This window comes from Pezoporus wallicus, unplaced genomic scaffold (assembly GCF_028554395.1).
Source record: "Pezoporus wallicus isolate ANWC-B61680 ecotype Strahan unplaced genomic scaffold, APGP_CSIRO_Pwel_v1 contig_12993, whole genome shotgun sequence".
NCBI classification, from domain to species: Eukaryota; Metazoa; Chordata; class Aves; order Psittaciformes; family Psittacidae; genus Pezoporus; species Pezoporus wallicus.
Window position 1 is genome coordinate 143087 of NW_026637136.1, and position 19098 is coordinate 162184.

Here is a 19098-nt window from a genome sequence, read left to right on the forward strand (position 1 = left end):
GCAGCGCAAGCAGAGCAGGCAGCGCAAGCAGAGTGGGTAGTGCAGGCAGAGCGGTCAGAGCAGGCAGCGCAAGCAGGACGGGCAGCGTGGTCCGAGCAGCGCGGTCAATGCTGGCAGCGCAGGCAGCGCGGTCCGGGCAGCCTGGCAGTGCCGCCGCGCGGGTAGCGGGGAAACTGCGGCTGCTGCGCTCCCGGCTGCTGGCAGGGGAGCTGGGCTTCACGCTCCCCGGGAGCGCGGTCCCCTCCAGGGGCGGCATCTCCCTTCCTCTGCCCCAGCAATGGTGCTTTAGCGGCCGGGTTTGGGTACCCAGGAACGACGCAGAGCCATGCACCAGCCCCTGCCCGCTGCATACGGCGCTGGAGCGATGGGAGCTATGTGGGAGCTCCTTGGTGACTGGGCAAGCCCACTGTCCTTGGGTTTTCCTTCTCATGCATCTGTGCATGCAATGCTGGTGCTTCCCTCTGGGAACATTACCCCGTTGTGGCAGTGAAGCTTTTGGCTGGGGTGAAGTCCTGATTTGGAGACCTTTAGGTCATTTGCAAGCAGCTTGTTGGATACACTGAGACCGTTTTCTGGAGCAAATGAGGGCATGGAGGGTAGATGCTGTGCCTCCATCCTGACCCAGCACAACTGCCCAGGGATATCAATAGTGTACAGGCTTTGTGGTGAAGCAGAGCTGGTGAGCACTGAGTGTGAAATGCTGGCATCTGGTGATACCCCAAGCCACCTCTCAGGCTGAGATGATTGCTATCTGTGCTTAGTCTTTGTGGGATGCCCTTGTCCTGCTCCTCACTCACCCATGGATTTGCTGCATTGGACAAAATGCTGTTTCATGCCTCAGTTTCCCTGTGCCCGGGGGGAGCTGTGGGCTGTGCTGGCATGGGGCAGTGGGCATGCAATGCAAGTACCCCCTGAGCTTGGAGGAGCTCTTGGCCCTTGGACTGGGAGAAAAAATGGTTGCATGGGAGACATGGGGCACAAATCGGGGCACCCCAAGGATGAGGTGACTTAAGCCAGTCTATCCAGACCTTACTTGAAATAAGATTATTGATCTTCATGGTCATTAAAAGCCAGCCCAAGCATGGTGGAGGATCTGACCCACTGCCAGCCCTGCAGCACAGAGCCTGTGTTGGCCCGGCGTGCCCCGGCATTGCAGAGCAGGTAATTACACAGACAGTGCCGTGTAGTGATGAAGTAATTAATGACCCGATTATTTGTGCCCTCTGAAGTGCAGGGCAGGCTCCATGGGAATGCCTGCTGGAGCCGCTAAGTGTAATTACCAGTTAATCAGCAGGGCCCTGTAATTATAGCAGTCAGAGGGTATTTAAGTACAGAGGGTTCTCCCGGATCTGTGCCCTGCTGCTCTGCTTCTCAGAGCTGGGGACAGCAGTTCCTGGGGACCCCTGGCCACTTGAGGCCACCATGGATGGAGTCGGCCTTGCCTCAGGCCAGCCAGCAGGGCAATGGGCAACCAAGGACCTGAGGCCAAATTACAGTTTCCCAGAGCCCCAGGGGGATCACTGAGTGCTGGGGCATGCCGCTGCCTGTGGACACCCTGGTCCCGAGGGGCATCGTGCTTTGCAGGCACTGATCATATTCGTCTCTGTGTCCTTTTTCTGCAGGGACCTGAGTGAGAACTTCATCCAGGCCATCCCCAGGAAAGCTTTCCGCGGGGCCACTGACCTCAAGAACCTGTGAGTCCTGACAGGGATGGGCACAAGGGAGTTTGGGATCAGGTCCAGTGGCAGGAAGCATCAGGAGCCACTGGTCACTCTCTGCCTGGGCTGTCACAGTAATGCTCCCTCTGTCTTCCTCCTTCAGGCAACTGGACAAGAACCAGATCAGCTGCATTGAGGATGGGGCTTTCCGTGCCCTGCGGGGTCTGGAGGTCCTGTAAGTGGCCAAGAGCTGGCTGGAGCCTCCAGCATGCAAGCCCCATGTGGGGTGAGGGTGTCCCTGGGTGCTCCCCACTCACAAGACACTGCAGGCACACTCCCATTTATGGCCTGGCCACCCTGACCTGTCCCCCTTTGCTTTCCTGCAGGACCCTGAATAACAACAATATCACTTCCATCCCTGTGTCCAGCTTCAACCACATGCCCAAGCTGCGGACGTTGTGAGTGATAGGGCCGTGGGGGTAGCAGGAACCCCCTGGGCTGGAGTAGGATGTCCCCAGCTCTGCTACTAGTGCTGGCAGCATCCATGGGGAGGGGGTGGAGATGACGCTCCTGCAGTGTATCCCCAAGCACTACCAATCTAGGTGGCCTTGGGAACTGGCACAGATGCTCTCAGGCTCCTCTGTGTCCTCAGTGTACCTTTGTGCTGAGCCAGGCTGGGGCAGCTGGAGGGCAGTGGGGTGTTCAGGAGCTCTCCTGGTTTCACTGACTGCCCTGTCCACCCGCAGTCGCCTGCACTCCAACCACCTCTTCTGTGACTGCCACCTGGCCTGGCTCTCACAGTGGCTGCGCCAGCGCCCCACCATCGGGCTCTTTACCCAATGTGCTGCTCCAGCCCAGCTCCGTGGTCTCAACGTGGCCGAGATACAGAAGAACGAGTTCAGCTGCTCCGGTGAGGGGGACGGGAGGCAGTGGGTACCAGGGCAGGGACACGGACTGGGGGGACAAAGCCAATCCCATTGCTGCAGCCCACCTCCACTCTGCCGCATGCCCCAGCTCAGAGCCTGGATGTATGCTTTGGGCTTGGCTCGGGTCAGCACTGTTGCTGGTGTGGGGACACCATGGGGACACCACGGGGACACCACGGGGACACCACCACCCTACCAGTGTGACAAAAGGTGCATCAGCCAGTGCCTTTCACATGGGGTTGGGGTGCACCAGGACTGTGCACCCATTCAAAGGTGCTATGAGCTGTCCCAGCACTTCGAGCTGTTACCAGGCTTCATTCCTTGGGGTGCTGCCACCCATCCACCTGTCCCAGCTCTTTTCAATTCCCATGCTGGTTGCTTTCCCAAAGGACAAACAGACTCTGCACGTGCCCAGCTCTGCAGCTTGTCCTCTGGCTCCTGCCCGGCCATGTGCACCTGCAGCAACGGCATCGTGGATTGTCGGGGCAAGGGGCTGACAGCCATCCCTGCCAACCTGCCTGAGACCATGACAGAGATGTGAGTATGTCACCACACCATCATTACTGGCTATGGGTGGCTGAAGGCAGTGGGGACACGGGGGCAAACCCCACACTCAGCCACCCTGCGGGGCAGCAGGCCTTTCCTGCCCTTCTCCCATGCTGCCCAGGTTTAGCCCTGGATTTAACTGCATTAAAAATGTAAATAGAGAAATAATCTCCTTAGGGGAATCCAATTATGGTGCAAAGCCCCTGCTGGGATGGCATGCAGGGCACTTGCAGGGTATCAGGTGCCCCCAGACCCAGGGTGCTGGGAGGGAGGAGGTGCTCCCCACACCCCAGCCACCACAGTCCCCCTATCCATGGCACCCCTCTCTGATGGAGAAAGCCCAGATCACAGGCTGTAAGTTGTCCCTGGGGTGAATGGTAACACCCTGGTAGGGTAACTTACTGCAGGCTTGTGGCTCTTGCAGCTCTCCAGCTCTGTCAGTGGGGTGCTGTGATTCAACCAGCCCTACAGCCCTCATCTGTCCCCCTTCTCTTTGCAGACGCCTGGAGCTCAATGGAATCAAGTCCATTCCCCCAGGTGCCTTCTCCCCCTACAAGAAGCTGAGGAGGATGTAAGTGTGCAGCCCTTGCCAATTCACCCTGAACCCCAACACCCTTCACGCCCCTGCCGTGAGCCCACAGGCCCTCACTATAATGGGCTTGCGGCACTTGGTGCGACATGAGTGCCCCACGTGGCAGCACTGGGATGGGGCCTTGGATGCCCTCAGCTCTCTATATTGGGTGCAAGGGGTGGATCCCTGGGCCCAGCAGGACGGTGGGGGCATGGGACAAAGAAGAGGGGACCAGGCCACATTCTCCTTTTGGTTTTCAGAGACCTGAGCAACAATCAGATCTCAGAGATCGCCCCTGATGCCTTCCAAGGACTGCGCTCGCTGAACTCCCTGTAAGTGCTCCGAACCAGGGTGTGTTGGGTGGTGTGGGGTGGATGTGACATGCCCTGAATCATGCCCCACACCACTCCCCCTCATGTCTCTCACACCAGTCTCTCTCTCCCAGGGTGCTGTATGGCAACAAGATCACAGACCTCCCCAAGGGTGTCTTCGGGGGACTTTTTGCCCTGCAGCTGCTGTAAGGCGCTGGTGGCTGGGTGGGATGCTCTTTGGGGACACCAGAAAGCAAGTGAGGTCTCCAGAGCCCATGGTGCAGTGAAGAGGGTCCTCAGGATCACCTTTCTCCGTGCCAGGCTCCTCAATGCCAACAAGATCAACTGTGTGCGAGCAGATGCCTTCCAGGACCTGCAGAACCTCTCACTGCTCTCACTCTATGACAACAAGATCCAGAGCCTGGCCAAGGGCACTTTCACCTCCCTGCGGGCCATCCAGACCCTGTGAGTACCCACACCAGCTCTAATGCCTGGGCAGGCGGGAGCATGGAGGGAAGCATCTCTCTTGGGTAGCCAGAGCTGGAGCTGGTGGTCACCCACTGTCTGTGGTGCAGGCACCTGGCCCAGAACCCCTTCATCTGTGACTGCAACCTGAAGTGGCTGGCAGACTTCCTCCGTGCCAACCCCGTTGAGACCAGTGGTGCCCGCTGTGCCAGCCCCCGGCGCCTGGCCAACAAGCGCATCGGCCAGATCAAGAGCAAGAAGTTTCGCTGCTCGGGTGAGGGCCATCCCTGTGCTGTGCTCAGCCCTGCCCCAGCCCCATGTCCATGTGCTCAGGGTGATGATGTGCTTTTCATTCCACAGCCAAAGAGCAGTATTTCATCCCAGGTAAGAGGAGGGTATGCATGGGTGTGTGCATGGTGCCCTTTCGGCCAGGCTGCCTGGGGGATGGTTGTGCCGGAGCCCCACAGTCTGGCCTGGCGCTGCATTTCCCATCATTTTTGGCTGCTGAGTTCCCAGGTGCTGCAGTAACAAAACTGCTGGGTAGCAGGACATGTTCCACCATCAGCCCTTGTGCTGTTATCCAGGTGGGCACAGAGGTGTCCATGCGGTCCAGCTCTGATTGCAGGAGAGGAGAGGGTGGTGGATAACACAGCACCCTGTGTACCCAGGACAAATACCCCTGTAGATAAGGTGTTTGGGGCATGGAGAGGAGTAATTTGTGCATAGCCCTGGGATGAGGGCAGCTGGGGAGGAGCTCGAGACCAGCTGGCGTGTGGCAGGAGCAGGGAGGGGGGGGCAGGCACAGCCCTGCTGCCTCTGCTCTTGGGACCACACGCTGCCCTCCCCGGTGCGCAGGGACGGAGGATTACCAGCTGAACAGTGAGTGCAACAGCGATGTGATCTGCCCCCCGAAGTGCCGCTGCGAATCCAGCGTGGTCGAGTGCTCCAACCTGAAGCTCACCAAGATCCCAGAGCGCATCCCACAGTCCACAGCTGAGCTGTAAGAGCCTCCTCCCTCCCACCCTGCTTTCCCTCCTGCAGCCAGAACATCACCAGTGCTGGGGTTTGGTTCAGGGTTGGTCGGTGCCAGGCCCTTTGCAGCAACCTCCTGAGCTCTTTTCCCTGCTGCCCACCCCAGGCGCCTGAACAACAATGAAATCTCTGTCCTGGAGGCCACTGGCATCTTCAAGAAACTCCCACATCTGAAGAAAATGTGAGTATCAGGCAGGCACAGCTCCGTCAGGAGTGCCTGGGGGCTGGGAGGGCACATGGGGTCCTGACACCAGGGCAGCCTCAAGAGTGAACCTGGGGGCATGTACCAACCCAAGGGTCACCTGAGGAATTTGCCATCATGGGGTGCTCAGTGGGACCTGGGGGAGGCAGGTTTCAGGTTGAGGTTGGGGCAGAGCCCCCTGTCCCAGCCTGCTTTCCCCTGTCCACAGCAACCTCAGCAACAACAAGGTGTCGGAAATTGAGGATGGGGCGTTTGAGGGGGCATCCTCCGTCAGTGAGCTGCACCTCACCGTCAACCAGCTGGAGTCTGTGCGGAGCGGCATGTTCAGGGGCCTGGATGGGCTGAGGACCCTGTGAGTGCCCCTTTCTGCATGGGGACAGGGGTGGGGACATCCCTGCTCCTTCCTCCTCTGCCCTGCCTGTGATCCTGGGCTGGTGCTGTCTGCATCACTGCTGGGCCAGCTCGGGAGTGCCTTACCCATCCACTGGCTGTATCCAGAGCTGGGGGGGAGGTTTCTGCTATTCAGGGCCTGGCTCAGCAGCAAGGTGGGCACAGCCCAGGCACTGCTGAGGTGGGTTCCCCCATGGTGTCTGCGTGGGTCATTAGGTGCCTTTGTCCCCTTCCCTCCTCAGGATGCTGAGGAACAACCGCATCAGCTGCATCCACAATGACAGCTTCACAGGGCTGCGCAACGTCCGCCTGCTCTCCCTGTACGACAACCAGATCAGCACCATCACACCGGGCGCCTTCGACACGCTGCAGTCTCTGTCCACGCTGTAAGTCTCAGGCCTCAGCAGGGATGCTCCCAGGCTGTCCCCATCACATTGGGGGTGGCGGCAGGGGGAACCCTTGCCCAGTGGCTGCTCAGGTGATGCCCTCACGCTCCCTCTTGTGCAGGAACCTGCTCGCCAACCCCTTCAACTGCAACTGCCAGCTGGCCTGGCTGGGGGACTGGCTGCGCAAGAGGAAGATCGTGACGGGGAACCCGCGGTGCCAAAACCCTGACTTCCTCCGGCAGATCCCACTCCAGGACGTGGCTTTCCCCGACTTCAGGTGTGAGGAAGGTAACTCACGGGCCCCGCGGCGCCGGGGGTGAGAGGGGATCAGGCTGCTTGCCCCAGGCTGGCACTATGGTCTGCTTGTCCCAGCATCATCCTTGCTTCTGGGATGTTCAGCAGTGTCCTGTAACAAGCCAGTAGCTCAGAGGGAACCATCAGCTCATTAATGCTTTCCCCTGATGATGCACATATTTCCCTTCCTGGTACCCAGCCCTTAGGGCTGCATTCAAATCCCCACAAGCTGCTCTCAAGCTGGGAGAGGAGTTTGCACCCACTGCACCTTATGGCCCTTGTACGTAGGCAGGTCTGTGCTGGCAAATGCTGTGCCCTGGATGCTGGCAGGAGCAGGTGTATAGGCAAAGCCCACCAAAATTCCTCCCGCTTCTTCCCTTCCCAGCTCCACATGATGGAGCTGGGCAGATGGAGCAGGCGGGGAATGTGCCTGTTGAGAGAAAAGACTTCTTTTAAAAGTTTTTTTAATTTAGAACAGCTTTTGAGCCCTCTGTAAAATATTTACAAACACATCATCGTTTCTTCTGCTTTCCCTCCTCCACCACGTCAAACACTGAAGGGTGCATCCTGCGCCTTTCCCAACAGTGCGAGATAGCATACGGCTGTTCTGGGGATGCCTCTCCCTTGGGAAGGGCGAGCAATTCTGGCTCCTCCGGCTGCTCCGTGCAACCCCTGCTGCCTCTGGGAGAAGGGGAAAGGAGGTTATTTCAGGAGGACTGGCAGGGCTGAGCCGCTTCTCGTGCGCCCTCCTCTCTGCTACCCCTGGGACTGTGTTTTTGCTTGAAAATGGTGAAAATCAGAGCAGCCTGGAGCTGTCTGATTGCATCCATCTGAGTGGGGCGGGCAGTTTCTGGGAACAGGAGCGATTCATGAGCTGCTGACTCTCAGCTGGGCTGAGGCTGTTGCCCACAGCACCCTGCTTTGGGGGCAAGGGGATATGGTTGGCATGGGAGGGGAGCAGTCTTAGATGAGGACAAGGCATCGAGTCCAGCCTCATGTGATGCCCAAGGTGACTTTGTGGCTCTCTGTGCCCGGTGCAGGTCAGGAGGAGACGAGCTGCATCCCCCGTCCGCAGTGCCCGCAGGAGTGCACGTGCCTCGACACCGTTGTCCGCTGCAGCAACAAGCACCTCAAGGCCCTGCCCAAGGGGATCCCCAAGAACGTCACGGAGCTGTAAGTGGTGGCCGAGTGCCCAGGCTCTGCCTCAGACTTTGCAGCTCTGGGTGAGGGGGGCTCTGCTGAGGGGTTGTGCAGGTGTTGGGGCAAAGATGCCCCACAGCTCTCTCCCACAGCACCATCCCAGCCTGGCAGTGACCCCCACCCAGCCAAGGGACCCTCTCCAGCCCCAACCCCAGCAAGGGGCTCAGTGAGAGCCTCTGCTGACTCAGGGATACTAATGGTGATATGCAAGGGGTTGTCACAGCAGCTGGGTCCCTGCTCTTTGGCATCTTTGGGAGGGGGCAGCTGTGGTCCCCATGCAGCCCTGCAGTCCCAATCAGCCTGCCATCAGCAACAGGGACAGGGCCACCCTGCCTCTGCCAGCTCCCCAGCCCTGCTGTGCCATCACCTCTCACCAAGGCTGCAGGGATACTCCCGGCAGGTCCAGCTCCGAGCACACAGGCAATGGAATGTGGCTTACCTGGGTGTCAGGGAGATACCCAAACAGCCATGCCAGCTCTGGATGAGCAGTAATGCCCATTGCTGTGAAAGGGGCTCTGCTCCTGTCTGGAATGGGGGACAGCAGCAAGTCCTGTGTGCAGGTAGTGCAGGCACTGGTTGTGCACACGCATGTGTATAGCAGCGCCTCACACTCCTGCGCTGTCTCACACACCCCTCCTCTCTCTGCATCCTCCGCTGTCTCACACGTGCCTTGGGACTGGTTTCTGCTGCCCACACTCACACTGGATGTGTAAGCACAGCACATGGCTGGCTGTGCTCACACACGTGGGCTGCTTGGAGGCTGTCCTGGGGATCAGTACACAGAGCTCTCAAGTGTGCCTGTGTGCTCTCACACTACCTGCCCTGCAGCCCAGGGGTCTCCTGAGAGCCCCAGGCCATGCATGCTGGGAGAGAAATGATGCTGGAGATGCTCTTTGCAGCCCATAAGAAGGTGCACAGGAGAATCGGGGGCAGAGGGAGGGACCTCTGGCTTCTCAGCCACCTTGAGGTGCTTTTGTTCTCTCTTGCAGCTACCTGGATGGAAATCAGTTTACTCAGGTCCCGGGGCAGCTCTCTACCTTCAAGTACCTGCAGCTTGTGTAAGTAGGCAGGAGCAGGAGGCCAGGCAGGCAGCTGGTCCCACTGCTAGCAGTGGTGGGCAAGGACAGAGGCTGTCCCCATGATGCGTGATCCTGGGGAAGGACCTGGCAGTGTGCAGGGACCCCTGACATCCCTCTGCATCCCTGCTGTGCACTGGGAAACAGCTGACTGCAGCGATGCTCAGCCCCTGGGTGCTCACAGCTTCTGGTGGCAGTGGGCAGGGGGACAGTGGCATTCCTGCCATCACCCTGTGTGACAGCCCTGCTGCTCTCTTGGAGGCTGTGCTGCTGTTTGCATCCCATCGCAGCTGGGAGCACAGGGGAGCACCGAGGGGGGAGACAGGGCTCAGCTTCCTCCAAGCCCTGAAGTTTCTGTTTTACAGTGACCTGAGCAACAACAAGATCAGCTCCCTGAGCAACTCCTCCTTCACCAACATGAGCCAGCTCACCACCCTGTAAGTGCAGTCCCTGTGGTGTGCCACAGAACTGAGCTGGGGGGGGCTGTTCCTAGGGGACCCCAAAGACTGCAGGGTGCTGGGGACTCCAGGGTCTCCCCTCTCCATGTGGGTGAAGCTATAGTTTGAGCTGACGCAAAGGGAACATGCAACCAAGGGTGGGCTTCTTACAGCACACACGGAGGTGCCCCCAGCACTGTGCTGCCTCCTTCTTGCCTTCTACAGGATCCTCAGCTACAACTCCCTGCAGTGCATCCCTCCGCTGGCCTTTGAGGGCCTTCGCTCCCTCCGGCTGCTGTAAGTACCTGCCCGTAGCCCTGCTCGCAGCCCCTGCTGCTGCCTGTGTCCACGTGCCCCCTGTGCTTGCTCAGAGCTGAGTGCAGGCAGGCAGGGTACAGGCTGCAGGAGGAGCAAGGGGAGAAGACTCAGCCTCTCAGATCACTTGATGCCTTTGCAGCAGTGACAGAGTGGTGGGGTCCAGCTCTGCCACCCATGCCTGGACCCACGGGGTGGTGGCAGCCCTGCTGGTCACAGTCCTTGCTGCCCACCCTGGAACTATGGGCATTACAGGACCCTCTGTTCTCTGCAGGTCTCTCCATGGCAATGACATCTCCAGCCTCCCCGAGGGCATCTTTGCAGATGTCACCTCCCTGTCCCACCTGTGAGTATCTCCTGCTCTCCAGGTGCAGGGCTGGATGCATGTTCAGGAGACCTTTAAAAATCATGGGGCTATGCCCAGATTCTCTGGGGGCTGAGCTGCCTCCTCTGCTCTTCTCTGGGCTGGTAGCTGGGACAGTGTTGGTGGGGCACTGATGTGCTCTGGCCCCAGGTCCAGGTGTGCAGCTGAGCCTCCCAGTGCTGCTGGTCTTTGATGGAAGTGGTGTGGGGTCCCACCAGGTCCCCAGGGTCCCTTAACATGCAGGTGAAGCCATGCAAGATGCTGGCACAACCATGGGTTGGCAAGGGCTGCTCTGACCTGGGCCAGCATGTTGCTAACCTCCTGCCAGGGTCCTTCCCTGCAGCAGCCCCAAATCTCTCACCAAGCACCCTCCTCCCTCCTCTTTGAGGGAACCTGTACCGCAGGAGCACAGCCCCATACCCATCACCCAGGGCAGGGATTTCACTTTGTTCAGGATGACTTTTCAGTCCCTTCCCTGTTCCTGCTAAGTGGTTCCTACCCACCCTCCGGTGGCTGGTCCTGCTCCTGGCATCCTGGGGCTTTCAGGCTGTTCCTCCAGCCTGCAGAGAGCATCTTGATTTCCAGTCCTGGCCTCCCTGTTTTTTGGGAGCAGCCCTGCTTCTTCTGGTCTCCCCTGGCTCTTCACTGGTGTTCTTGCTGCAGTGCAATGCTGCGGGTTCCCACAGAGCTGAGCTGTGTCACCAGCCGGCGCTGTTGGTGCTGTAGGAACAGGCTTGTAAGCCCCAGCAGAGCTGCTGTCCCTAGTGCCTGCCTCCCTGCCTGCCGTGTCCTTCCTTCATCACACATATCAGTCTAATGGTCCTCCACCGCTGCTGGCCTTTGCAGAGAAGGAGTGTGCAAAATGGCATTGAACCCCTCAGCCTCACACAGCACCTGCTGCTCCCTGCCCTGCTCTGCTGTGGAACAGGGCAACCCTGCTCTCTTGGAGCAATTCCTTGCTCTCCCCTAATGCTGTCCCCATGAGCTCTGGCTCTGACTTTGCTGCTTGTCCCCAGCAGCCTGCCCCGGTGCCCCTGCCCTGCACTGCGCAGCAGAGCCGAGGCTGTCCTCAGCTCCCGTGCAATGGGTCGACGTTTCTGCACAGCCTCAAGCCCAGGCAGCTTTGCCCAAGTGCTGGAGAGGGACTCATGAGGATTTCTATGTGGGCAGTGGAGGAGAGCTCCAGCACAGAGCATTGGGGCCCCCATCACATGGCAGCCCAGCCAAGTGACGGAGTTGTGCCCAGTCCCAAGGTCTCCAATCCTCATTCCCTCTGCGGGGCAGCGGATGCAGTTTTGTCCTTCCTCCCCCCGCAGAGCCATTGGAGCCAACCCCCTGTACTGCAGCTGCAACCTGCGCTGGCTCTCCAGCTGGGTCAAGACGGGGTACAAGGAGCCAGGCATCGCCCGCTGCGCAGGGCCCCCTGAAATGGAAGGCAAGCTGCTGCTCACCACCCCTGCCAAGAAGTTTGAGTGCCAAGGTGCGAGGTGTCTGTGTTGTCCATCTGTCCATCCTCAGGCAGGGCAGCAGGTGCCATGGGGAGCCGGGCTATCTCCTGCTTGGTGCCTGATGTTCTGTGAGTGTGGGGGACTCCAGCATTTAACCTGTTGAGCTGCCTTGAGGAGGGGGCAGACCAAGAGGCTTGTCCCCTTACCTGGCCAGTGGCACACCCCTGGGTGACTGAACACGTGGCTGTCCCCAGGTCCTTGGTGGGGCAGGCTCTGCTCCCAGCTGTGCCTGGAGCTCTGACCCTGTGTTGGTACCCACAAACGGGCACCCCTCCATCACTCTCTCTACTATATCCCTGGCTATCCCTGTGCCTCCTGTCCCACAGGCCCACCTGCCCTGAGCATCCAGGCCAAGTGCAACCCCTGCCTCTCCAGCCCCTGTCAGAACCAGGGCACCTGCCACAATGACCCCCTTGGTTTCTACCGCTGCGCCTGCCCCAGCGGCTACAAGGTACCATGGTCCCTGGGGGTCCCCAGTGCAGAGGAACATGTCCCTGCAGAGGGGAAAGGAGCAGTGAGGGCTGCCCCTGGGGCTCACTGCCTGCAGGACTGTCCACCCTCCCTGCACACCACAGTGTGACACTGAGTGTGATGGGGCAGGGAGAGCTGGGCACGGTGCTGTGCCACTCTCCTCGCTCCCACCTCTCCATCCCTCCCCAGGGCAGGGACTGCGAGGTGGCACTGAGCGTCTGCTCTTCCAACCCCTGCCTCAATGGGGGGACCTGCCAGCCTCAGGACGGGGAAGGAGCCGGCTTCAGGTGAGTGCTGAATGGGAACCCAGGAAAGACGGGTGTTTGGGCAGCAGCTGGGATCCCCAGCATCCCTCAGAGATGATGTTTAGTGCTTCCCTCGCCTTCTATGTGCTCCCTTAGGCATATAGCTGGGCTATTGCATTCATGTGGTAGCTCCAGCCCAGGCTCCTGCTCTCTGCAGCCCTGCCTATGCCTCCTGCCAGCACAGCACTAACAAGGCTGAGCACTGGCTCTGCTTCCCTATGTCCCCCAGCCCTGCAGGGCTGAGGGCATGGGGGACAGAGCAGGTCCTACCACCACAGAAGGCATGAGGAGGGATAGCACAGTGGGATTTGGGGCTGGGATGTGGCAGCTGCAGCAGGGTTAACTGTTGGATGGGGCAGGACGTGGCCCGGGGTCACTGCTGTTCCCTGCAGGGCTGCCATGCCCTTGCACAACCCTCGCTACCCTGAACTCTTCAGGCCATTCCAGGAACCAGGACACAATTAGTAGCTGAAAATAGCTGTCAGGATAGGGTGAGGAGGTGGGCTGCGCAGCCACTACCCTCCCCAGCGCTGAGTGTCCTCTCAGCCTGTTGTCGTGGCAACTCAGCATCCTCGCAGCCCGCTGCGGCTGCCACCCTCCCTGCACCCGCTGTGCTGCTTGTTTCACAGGAACCATCCCAAAATGCTCCATTTCCCACCCCATGACACCTCCCTGTGCCCCATGCAGGTGCCTGTGCCCAGCGGGCTTTGAGGGTCCGAACTGCCATGCCACCAGCGACCCCTGCAAGGAGCACATCTGTGAGAATGGGGGCTCCTGCGTGCCCACTGCCACCAACTACACCTGCCTGTGCCCTGCCCACTACACAGGTACCTGGAATGAGGGCTAAGCATCCCCAAACCTCGCAGGCCTGGCAGGGGTATGTGCCCACTGCTTCTCGCTTCCCACCAACGAGGGCTAATAGCTCCTCTGCCTGCTGTCCCGGTGCCCATCACCATGGCCTCTAGGCCCAGTTTTCATACATCCAACTGAGCCCCCACACCCTGGGATGCCCTTGGTGCCTGACTCAGGCAGGAGCTGCCTGTGGCCACAGGCCACAGCCATAGAGCCCCACGACCATGAACAACTCGGGCAAGTGCCTGTGGTAATGTGAGCTCCTGAGCATCCTTGGTGTCCCTATTTCTACCCTGCAGGGGATTTCTGTGAGCATTCACTGGATTTCTGCTCAGCTGAGCTCAGTCCGTGCCAGCACGGCTCTACCTGTGTCTCCACAAGCCAGGGGCCTAGGTGAGCTCCCCCTCCCCAGACTGCTTTGTCCCAGCTGCCTGGTGGGGGAGATTTGGTTTTGGGGGGCTGCAGCTCACAGGCTGGGAAGGGGTTATGGGGAGGGGGATGCCAGGAGGAGCAGGTACCCACCAGCATGGGGGAGAAGGAAGGGGCAGCAGTGAGCCCCCCTCCTGCCCCAGGTGTGAATGTGTGCCTGGCTACGTGGGGAGCAACTGCAGCGAGGACTTCGATGACTGCCAGGACCACCGGTGCCAGAACAACGCCCAGTGCCTGGACGAGGTTAACGGCTACTCCTGCCTCTGCACCGAGGGCTACAGGTACCACTGGGAAGATGTGGGACACTGGGGATAGCGGGGATGGTTACATGGCACTATGCAGGAGGAACCAACCCTGGCTACCATGTCCGTCCATCCATCCATCCATCCATCCATCCATCCATCCATCCATCCATCCATCCATCCAGTGCAAGAGGAAGGATTGGGTCTGGAGGTGTGGGTCTTCAGGGATGAAGGCTGGGGGAAACCAGCATCCCTGGGGAGGGACCCAAGGGCAGCACTCAGCATCCCAGCATCCCTCAGATGCCACTGGCTGGAGAGCCTCCCTGAGGACCCAAATCAGGGGAGTGCTGTTAGAGCCCCATAGGGCGCTCTCCAAGCCCCATGCTTAGCAGCACCCTTGGCCCCACAGCGGCCAGCTCTGCGAGATGCCGCCCCATGCTGCCAGCCAGCCCAGCCTCTGTGAGCGAGCTGAGTGCCAGAATGGGGCTCTGTGCGTGGAGCGGGGTACCCGTGCCCTCTGCCAGTGCCTGCCCGGCTTCGGTGGCCCCAAGTGTGAGAAACTGCTGAGCGTCAACTTTGTGGACCGCGACACGTACCTGCAGTTCACTGACCTGCAGGACTGGCCCCGGGCCAATATCACCCTGCAGGTGAGGGCTGAGGGGGCATGGGGACACCGGGGGGGGGGGGAGGGGGTGGCAATGGGGGTGCTGCCCCAGGGATGTGGGCTCCCACCTCTCCCCTGACAGGTCTCCACGGCTGAAGGCAACGGCATCCTGCTGTACAATGGCGACAGCGACCACATGGCTGTGGAGCTGTACCAGGGACACGTCAGGGTCAGCTATGACCCCGGCACCCACCCCAGCTCAGCCATCTACAGGTACCTGCCACTCCTTCCCCACCCACGGGGGATCACCACCCCCACTGCACAGGCTTGGGGGGTTTCCCCAGTGACCCAGCTGTCTCCACCAGTGCTGAGACTATCAACGACGGGCAGTTCCACACCGTGGAGCTGGTGACCTTCGACCAGATGGTGAACCTCTCCATCGATGGTGGCAGCCCCATGACCATGGACAACTCGGGCAAGCACTACACACTGAACAGCGAGGCTCCCCTCTATGTGGGAGGTAGGACAGGGGCCAGAGGGGCGACCGGGTGATGTGGAGAGGTGGTGGTGGGGACACGGGGGACACCCGTGTGTGCTGACGGTCCTGCTCTCCCCAGGGATGCCTGTGGATGTCAACTCGGCTGCCTTCCGCCTCTGGCAGCTCCTCAATGGCACCAGCTTCCACGGGTGCATCCGCAACCTCTACATCAACAACGAGCTGCAGGACTTCACCAAGACGCGGATGACGCCAGGGGTGGTGCCGGGCTGCGAGCCCTGCCGCAAGCTCTACTGCCTGCATGGCATCTGCCAGCCCACCGGCGCCCAGGGCCCCATCTGCCACTGCGAGCCTGGCTGGGACGGGCCCCACTGCGATCAGCCCCATGGCGGCCCCTGCCAGGGGCACAAGTGAGTGACCCCGCTCCGTTGGCTACCCTACAGCAATAGTCTTGTCCCATTGGCTGCCCTGCAGTGACCCATCTGCTCCATTGGCTGTCCTGAGGCTATGATGCTGCCCCATTGGCTGTCCAACAGTAATGGTCCTGAGCCATTTGCTGCCCAGTGTGACTCACCTGCCCCATTGGATGTCTGACTGCCCCACCACAACTGCCCTGTTCCATTGGCTGCCCCGCCACAACAACCTCACTCAGCTAGCTCATTGTCTGACCCTTCCTCATTGTCTGCCCCACCACAACTGCCCCACTCCGTTGGTCTTTCCCCATTGCCTGCCTTGTCATTAATTGCTCTTCACTGTCCGCCTCTCATCCTTGCTCTCTCCGTTGGCTGTCCCTCCTCACCGCCTGCCCAGCTCACCCCTCCTACTGGCTGTCCACTGCAGTCCCCTGGGACTGGCTTGTCCTGGTGGTGCCATGCGGTGGCAATGCCACTTCACTGAGTGGTGTGGTGCCACGCCAGACCCATGGCACGATGGCTGTGCCATACCAGTGCCGTGCTGGTCCTATGTGCAGTGCCGTGCCGGTGCCATGCTGGCAGCTGCCTGATGATGCTGGGTGTCCACAGGTGTGTGCATGGGCTGTGCCTGCCCCTCGACGCCCTCTCCTACACCTGCCAGTGCCACGAGGGCTACCAGGGCACCCTCTGCAACCAGCCCACTGAGCCGCCTGACCCCTGCCACCGCCAGCCCTGTGCCCATGGCCACTGCCGCCTCACCCCAGGCGGCCAGCCCACCTGCGACTGCCATGACGGCTACACCGGAGCCCTCTGTGACCAAGGTAGGAGCCGGGGAGGTGGGTGCCCAGGGCAGGGGCAGCCCCATGCTGGGATGCCAGTCTGAGCATCGCTGTCCCACAGAGCCGGAGTGCCGCGGGGAGCCGGTGCGGGACTACCACCAGGTGCAGCGGGGCTATGCCATCTGCCAGACAACGCGGCCGGTGGCCTGGGTGGAATGCCGAGGGACGTGCGGGGGCCCCAGCGCCGGCTGCTGCACCGGCCTGCGGCTCCGGCGCAGGAAATACGCCTTCGAGTGCAGCAACGGCGCAACCTTCGTGGAAGAGGTGGAGAAGCCCAGCAAGTGCGGCTGCAGCCAGTGCCTGTGAGCAGCCACCGGCCCTGGTGAGCTGGGGGCCAGCGGGGAGCCCTCCCAAGAGCCAAGGACCTCGCTTTGCCCTGTGGCCATAATGCTGCTGGCTGGGTGTTCCTGGACTGCACCAGAGGAGCCCGGCGGAGGGCAGAGCTGTTGCATCTCGAGGGTTGGGATAAAAGGAAAAAGAAAAGGAAAAAGAAAACCCACAAAACAAATGTGTAGATAGAGAATTTTTTAAGAACTGCAGCTACACAGACGTGTGGATACCGGGTGGCCACTGCCCAGCTGCCCCCGTCGACTCCATGCGGCACTTGGCCTATTCCCCAGTGCAGCCCCACAGCCACAGAGGGCAGCGTCTGCATCCCCTGGTGTGTCCCCTCCCTGGCAGCCCCATCCCCTGTGTCCAGACCAGTGAGCCGGGATCTTTTCCAACACCCAGGGCTGGAGCAGAGGGGTCTGAAATGGCAGAGCTTCATGGGCTGTGGCTGGCAGAGGGCTGTGCAGCGTAGCTGACACCCTGTGGTCCTGTGAACCTGGAGCGCTGCTTCACATCCTCTCCTCTGGCAGCCCTGGACTCCCTGCTGAGGATCTGCCATTGCCCTGATGGCAGCAGCAGTGAGTACTCAAATGTCAGCAGTTCCACTGCCACAGGCTGACCCACTGGTGGCACCCCAGGCTGTGCGCTTGCCAGCGAGGCTCCAGGGTGCTTGGGCACAGCTCCAGCCCATTGTGGTGGCACAGGTGCCATGGGGCAGAACCAGGGTGGTCCCAAGAACACTGTGTGGGTCACAGGCAGTGGTGTGCAGATTTCTGTGGGGGTCCCGGCACCAGCCCTGCCACTGTGCCATTAAGATGGAGGGAGGCTCCAAGCACCATCAGCCCAGCTGAGTGGCTTTGCTCAGAGGTATGGGGCAGCACAGAAACCCCTTTCCTCCAGGCTTAACCCTGTGGAATGGTTTCTGCCACTGGACAATGGTGCCCCATGTCCCTCTGGCCCAGCCAGCCAGGGTATGATAGCTGGGGTGCGGGTTTGCCATGCCCATCACCAGTGCCCATCACTGGGACCTCAGCCTCGTGGGTGCCAGGGCTGCCTGAAGAGGCTGAAGATGCTCAAGCCTGGAGCTGACGCTGCTGCCATGACAGATCCCACCAGCTCCTGGACACGGGTGCGGATGCTCAGGCAGCTCCTCTTCAAAGTCAGCAGTGCTGGTGGACGCACTGTGGGACCAGGCCCAGCACCACTGCCAGTGCAGCACAAGGGACCCCATGGCGGGGTACTGCATGCACCCTCCATAGCAGCATCGCTTCTCTGCCTGTGGGGGCCAAGGATGGTGAGTGCCAGACCTGGGACACTGCACGCAGCTGGACAGTGCATCACCATGTCACTGGGATGGACAAACTCACCCCAGGGCTGCAGCACCAGGTCTCTCCAGCACACTGCTGCAGCGCATTGGCTTCAAGTCTGCACCGCCAGCTGTGAACAGGCTCTGGGCATCTCCACTGCACGCATCCAGCTCTGCGGGTGCCATCACCATCCCTGCTCACCAACAGCATCCAGGACGTTCCCACCACCATGGGGATATGTTTCTGCCATCAACGCCCTCTCCACAGGAGCCCCCTCTGCTGCACAGAGGAGCCAGGACGTGTCTCATTCTGCCCATGGCCCAGCTGGGGCTTGGTTGTGTTGTGTTTCTGTTCTTGCTGTACGCTAACCGCTAAAGTATCTCTTTATACAGAATACTTACAGATTCTAATATATATTTGTATTTCATTTTGTTATAGTATTTTTATATGTTCGGGGTCAACAAATGATGTTTTCTTTTTGTTTACAGATGCTACTGGGCAGGAAAATGACGGTGGCTTTATTTGGCCTGTGGGGTTTGTGTGTGTCACTGTTGAAGACGCTGGTTTGTACTAGGCTGGCAAGGGAGGAATGAGCATCCTTCCGCTGGCAGAGGCTGTATTGTTTTAGGAGATGTTTGGTATTGTCTATGTTGTCTTCCATGTGAACATGACATTTATTCATTCAGAGGCTTGGCCTCTTCTTTCCTGGAGAAAGGTGGTAGCTGGTGCTGGGGAGCTGCTGGGCATATGAGGAGGTGGCACAGGCTGGGGAGTGTTGGTCCTACCATGGGTGATGGAGCAGTCCTGGCCACCTCTTTGGGCCAGAGAATTGCCCACACAGAATCATGGAATCACCTAGGTTGGAAAAGACCTTCAAGATGATCAAGTCCAACCATCACCCCAGGACTGCCAAGACAACCACTAAACCATGTTACTACATGGTGCAGGGATGTGCATCCTGGGCTGAGGGCTCATCGCTGGAGAGAGCTGGGGTTATCCATTCAATGCCTTGCAAAAGGAGCCATTACTCCCTGGGTCATGAGTGGGGCAGCATGAGAAACCTCAGGGCTGGGTGCCTGCTGCCATGATGGAGTGGCTGTGGGGGACACGGGGCACCTACAACTCTTTG

General features: G+C 59.9%; 1 protein-coding gene across 1 annotated transcript in view; it reads left to right on the forward strand.

Annotated features, from left to right (window-relative positions):
- SLIT1 (slit guidance ligand 1) overlaps nucleotides 1-18656 on the forward strand; it is a 61334-nt gene extending 42678 nt beyond the window's left edge. The window contains exons 5-38 of the mRNA XM_057403631.1: nucleotides 1623-1694; nucleotides 1822-1893; nucleotides 2045-2116; nucleotides 2405-2568; nucleotides 2974-3121; nucleotides 3630-3701; nucleotides 3962-4033; nucleotides 4147-4218; nucleotides 4334-4477; nucleotides 4588-4751; nucleotides 4838-4861; nucleotides 5333-5477; nucleotides 5616-5690; nucleotides 5920-6063; nucleotides 6344-6487; nucleotides 6609-6775; nucleotides 7822-7954; nucleotides 8971-9039; nucleotides 9423-9494; nucleotides 9720-9791; nucleotides 10084-10155; nucleotides 11490-11653; nucleotides 12008-12132; nucleotides 12342-12439; nucleotides 13145-13284; nucleotides 13609-13702; nucleotides 13882-14019; nucleotides 14390-14627; nucleotides 14727-14857; nucleotides 14950-15104; nucleotides 15202-15490; nucleotides 16103-16314; nucleotides 16394-17240; nucleotides 18458-18656. Coding sequence (XP_057259614.1) covers nucleotides 1623-1694; nucleotides 1822-1893; nucleotides 2045-2116; nucleotides 2405-2568; nucleotides 2974-3121; nucleotides 3630-3701; nucleotides 3962-4033; nucleotides 4147-4218; nucleotides 4334-4477; nucleotides 4588-4751; nucleotides 4838-4861; nucleotides 5333-5477; nucleotides 5616-5690; nucleotides 5920-6063; nucleotides 6344-6487; nucleotides 6609-6775; nucleotides 7822-7954; nucleotides 8971-9039; nucleotides 9423-9494; nucleotides 9720-9791; nucleotides 10084-10155; nucleotides 11490-11653; nucleotides 12008-12132; nucleotides 12342-12439; nucleotides 13145-13284; nucleotides 13609-13702; nucleotides 13882-14019; nucleotides 14390-14627; nucleotides 14727-14857; nucleotides 14950-15104; nucleotides 15202-15490; nucleotides 16103-16314; nucleotides 16394-16638 — 4198 coding nt within the window. The 3' untranslated portion in view covers nucleotides 16639-17240; nucleotides 18458-18656. The remainder of the gene's footprint in view (nucleotides 1-1622; nucleotides 1695-1821; nucleotides 1894-2044; nucleotides 2117-2404; nucleotides 2569-2973; nucleotides 3122-3629; nucleotides 3702-3961; nucleotides 4034-4146; nucleotides 4219-4333; nucleotides 4478-4587; nucleotides 4752-4837; nucleotides 4862-5332; nucleotides 5478-5615; nucleotides 5691-5919; nucleotides 6064-6343; nucleotides 6488-6608; nucleotides 6776-7821; nucleotides 7955-8970; nucleotides 9040-9422; nucleotides 9495-9719; nucleotides 9792-10083; nucleotides 10156-11489; nucleotides 11654-12007; nucleotides 12133-12341; nucleotides 12440-13144; nucleotides 13285-13608; nucleotides 13703-13881; nucleotides 14020-14389; nucleotides 14628-14726; nucleotides 14858-14949; nucleotides 15105-15201; nucleotides 15491-16102; nucleotides 16315-16393; nucleotides 17241-18457) is intronic.
- The last annotated feature ends 442 nt before the right edge of the window (nucleotides 18657-19098 follow it).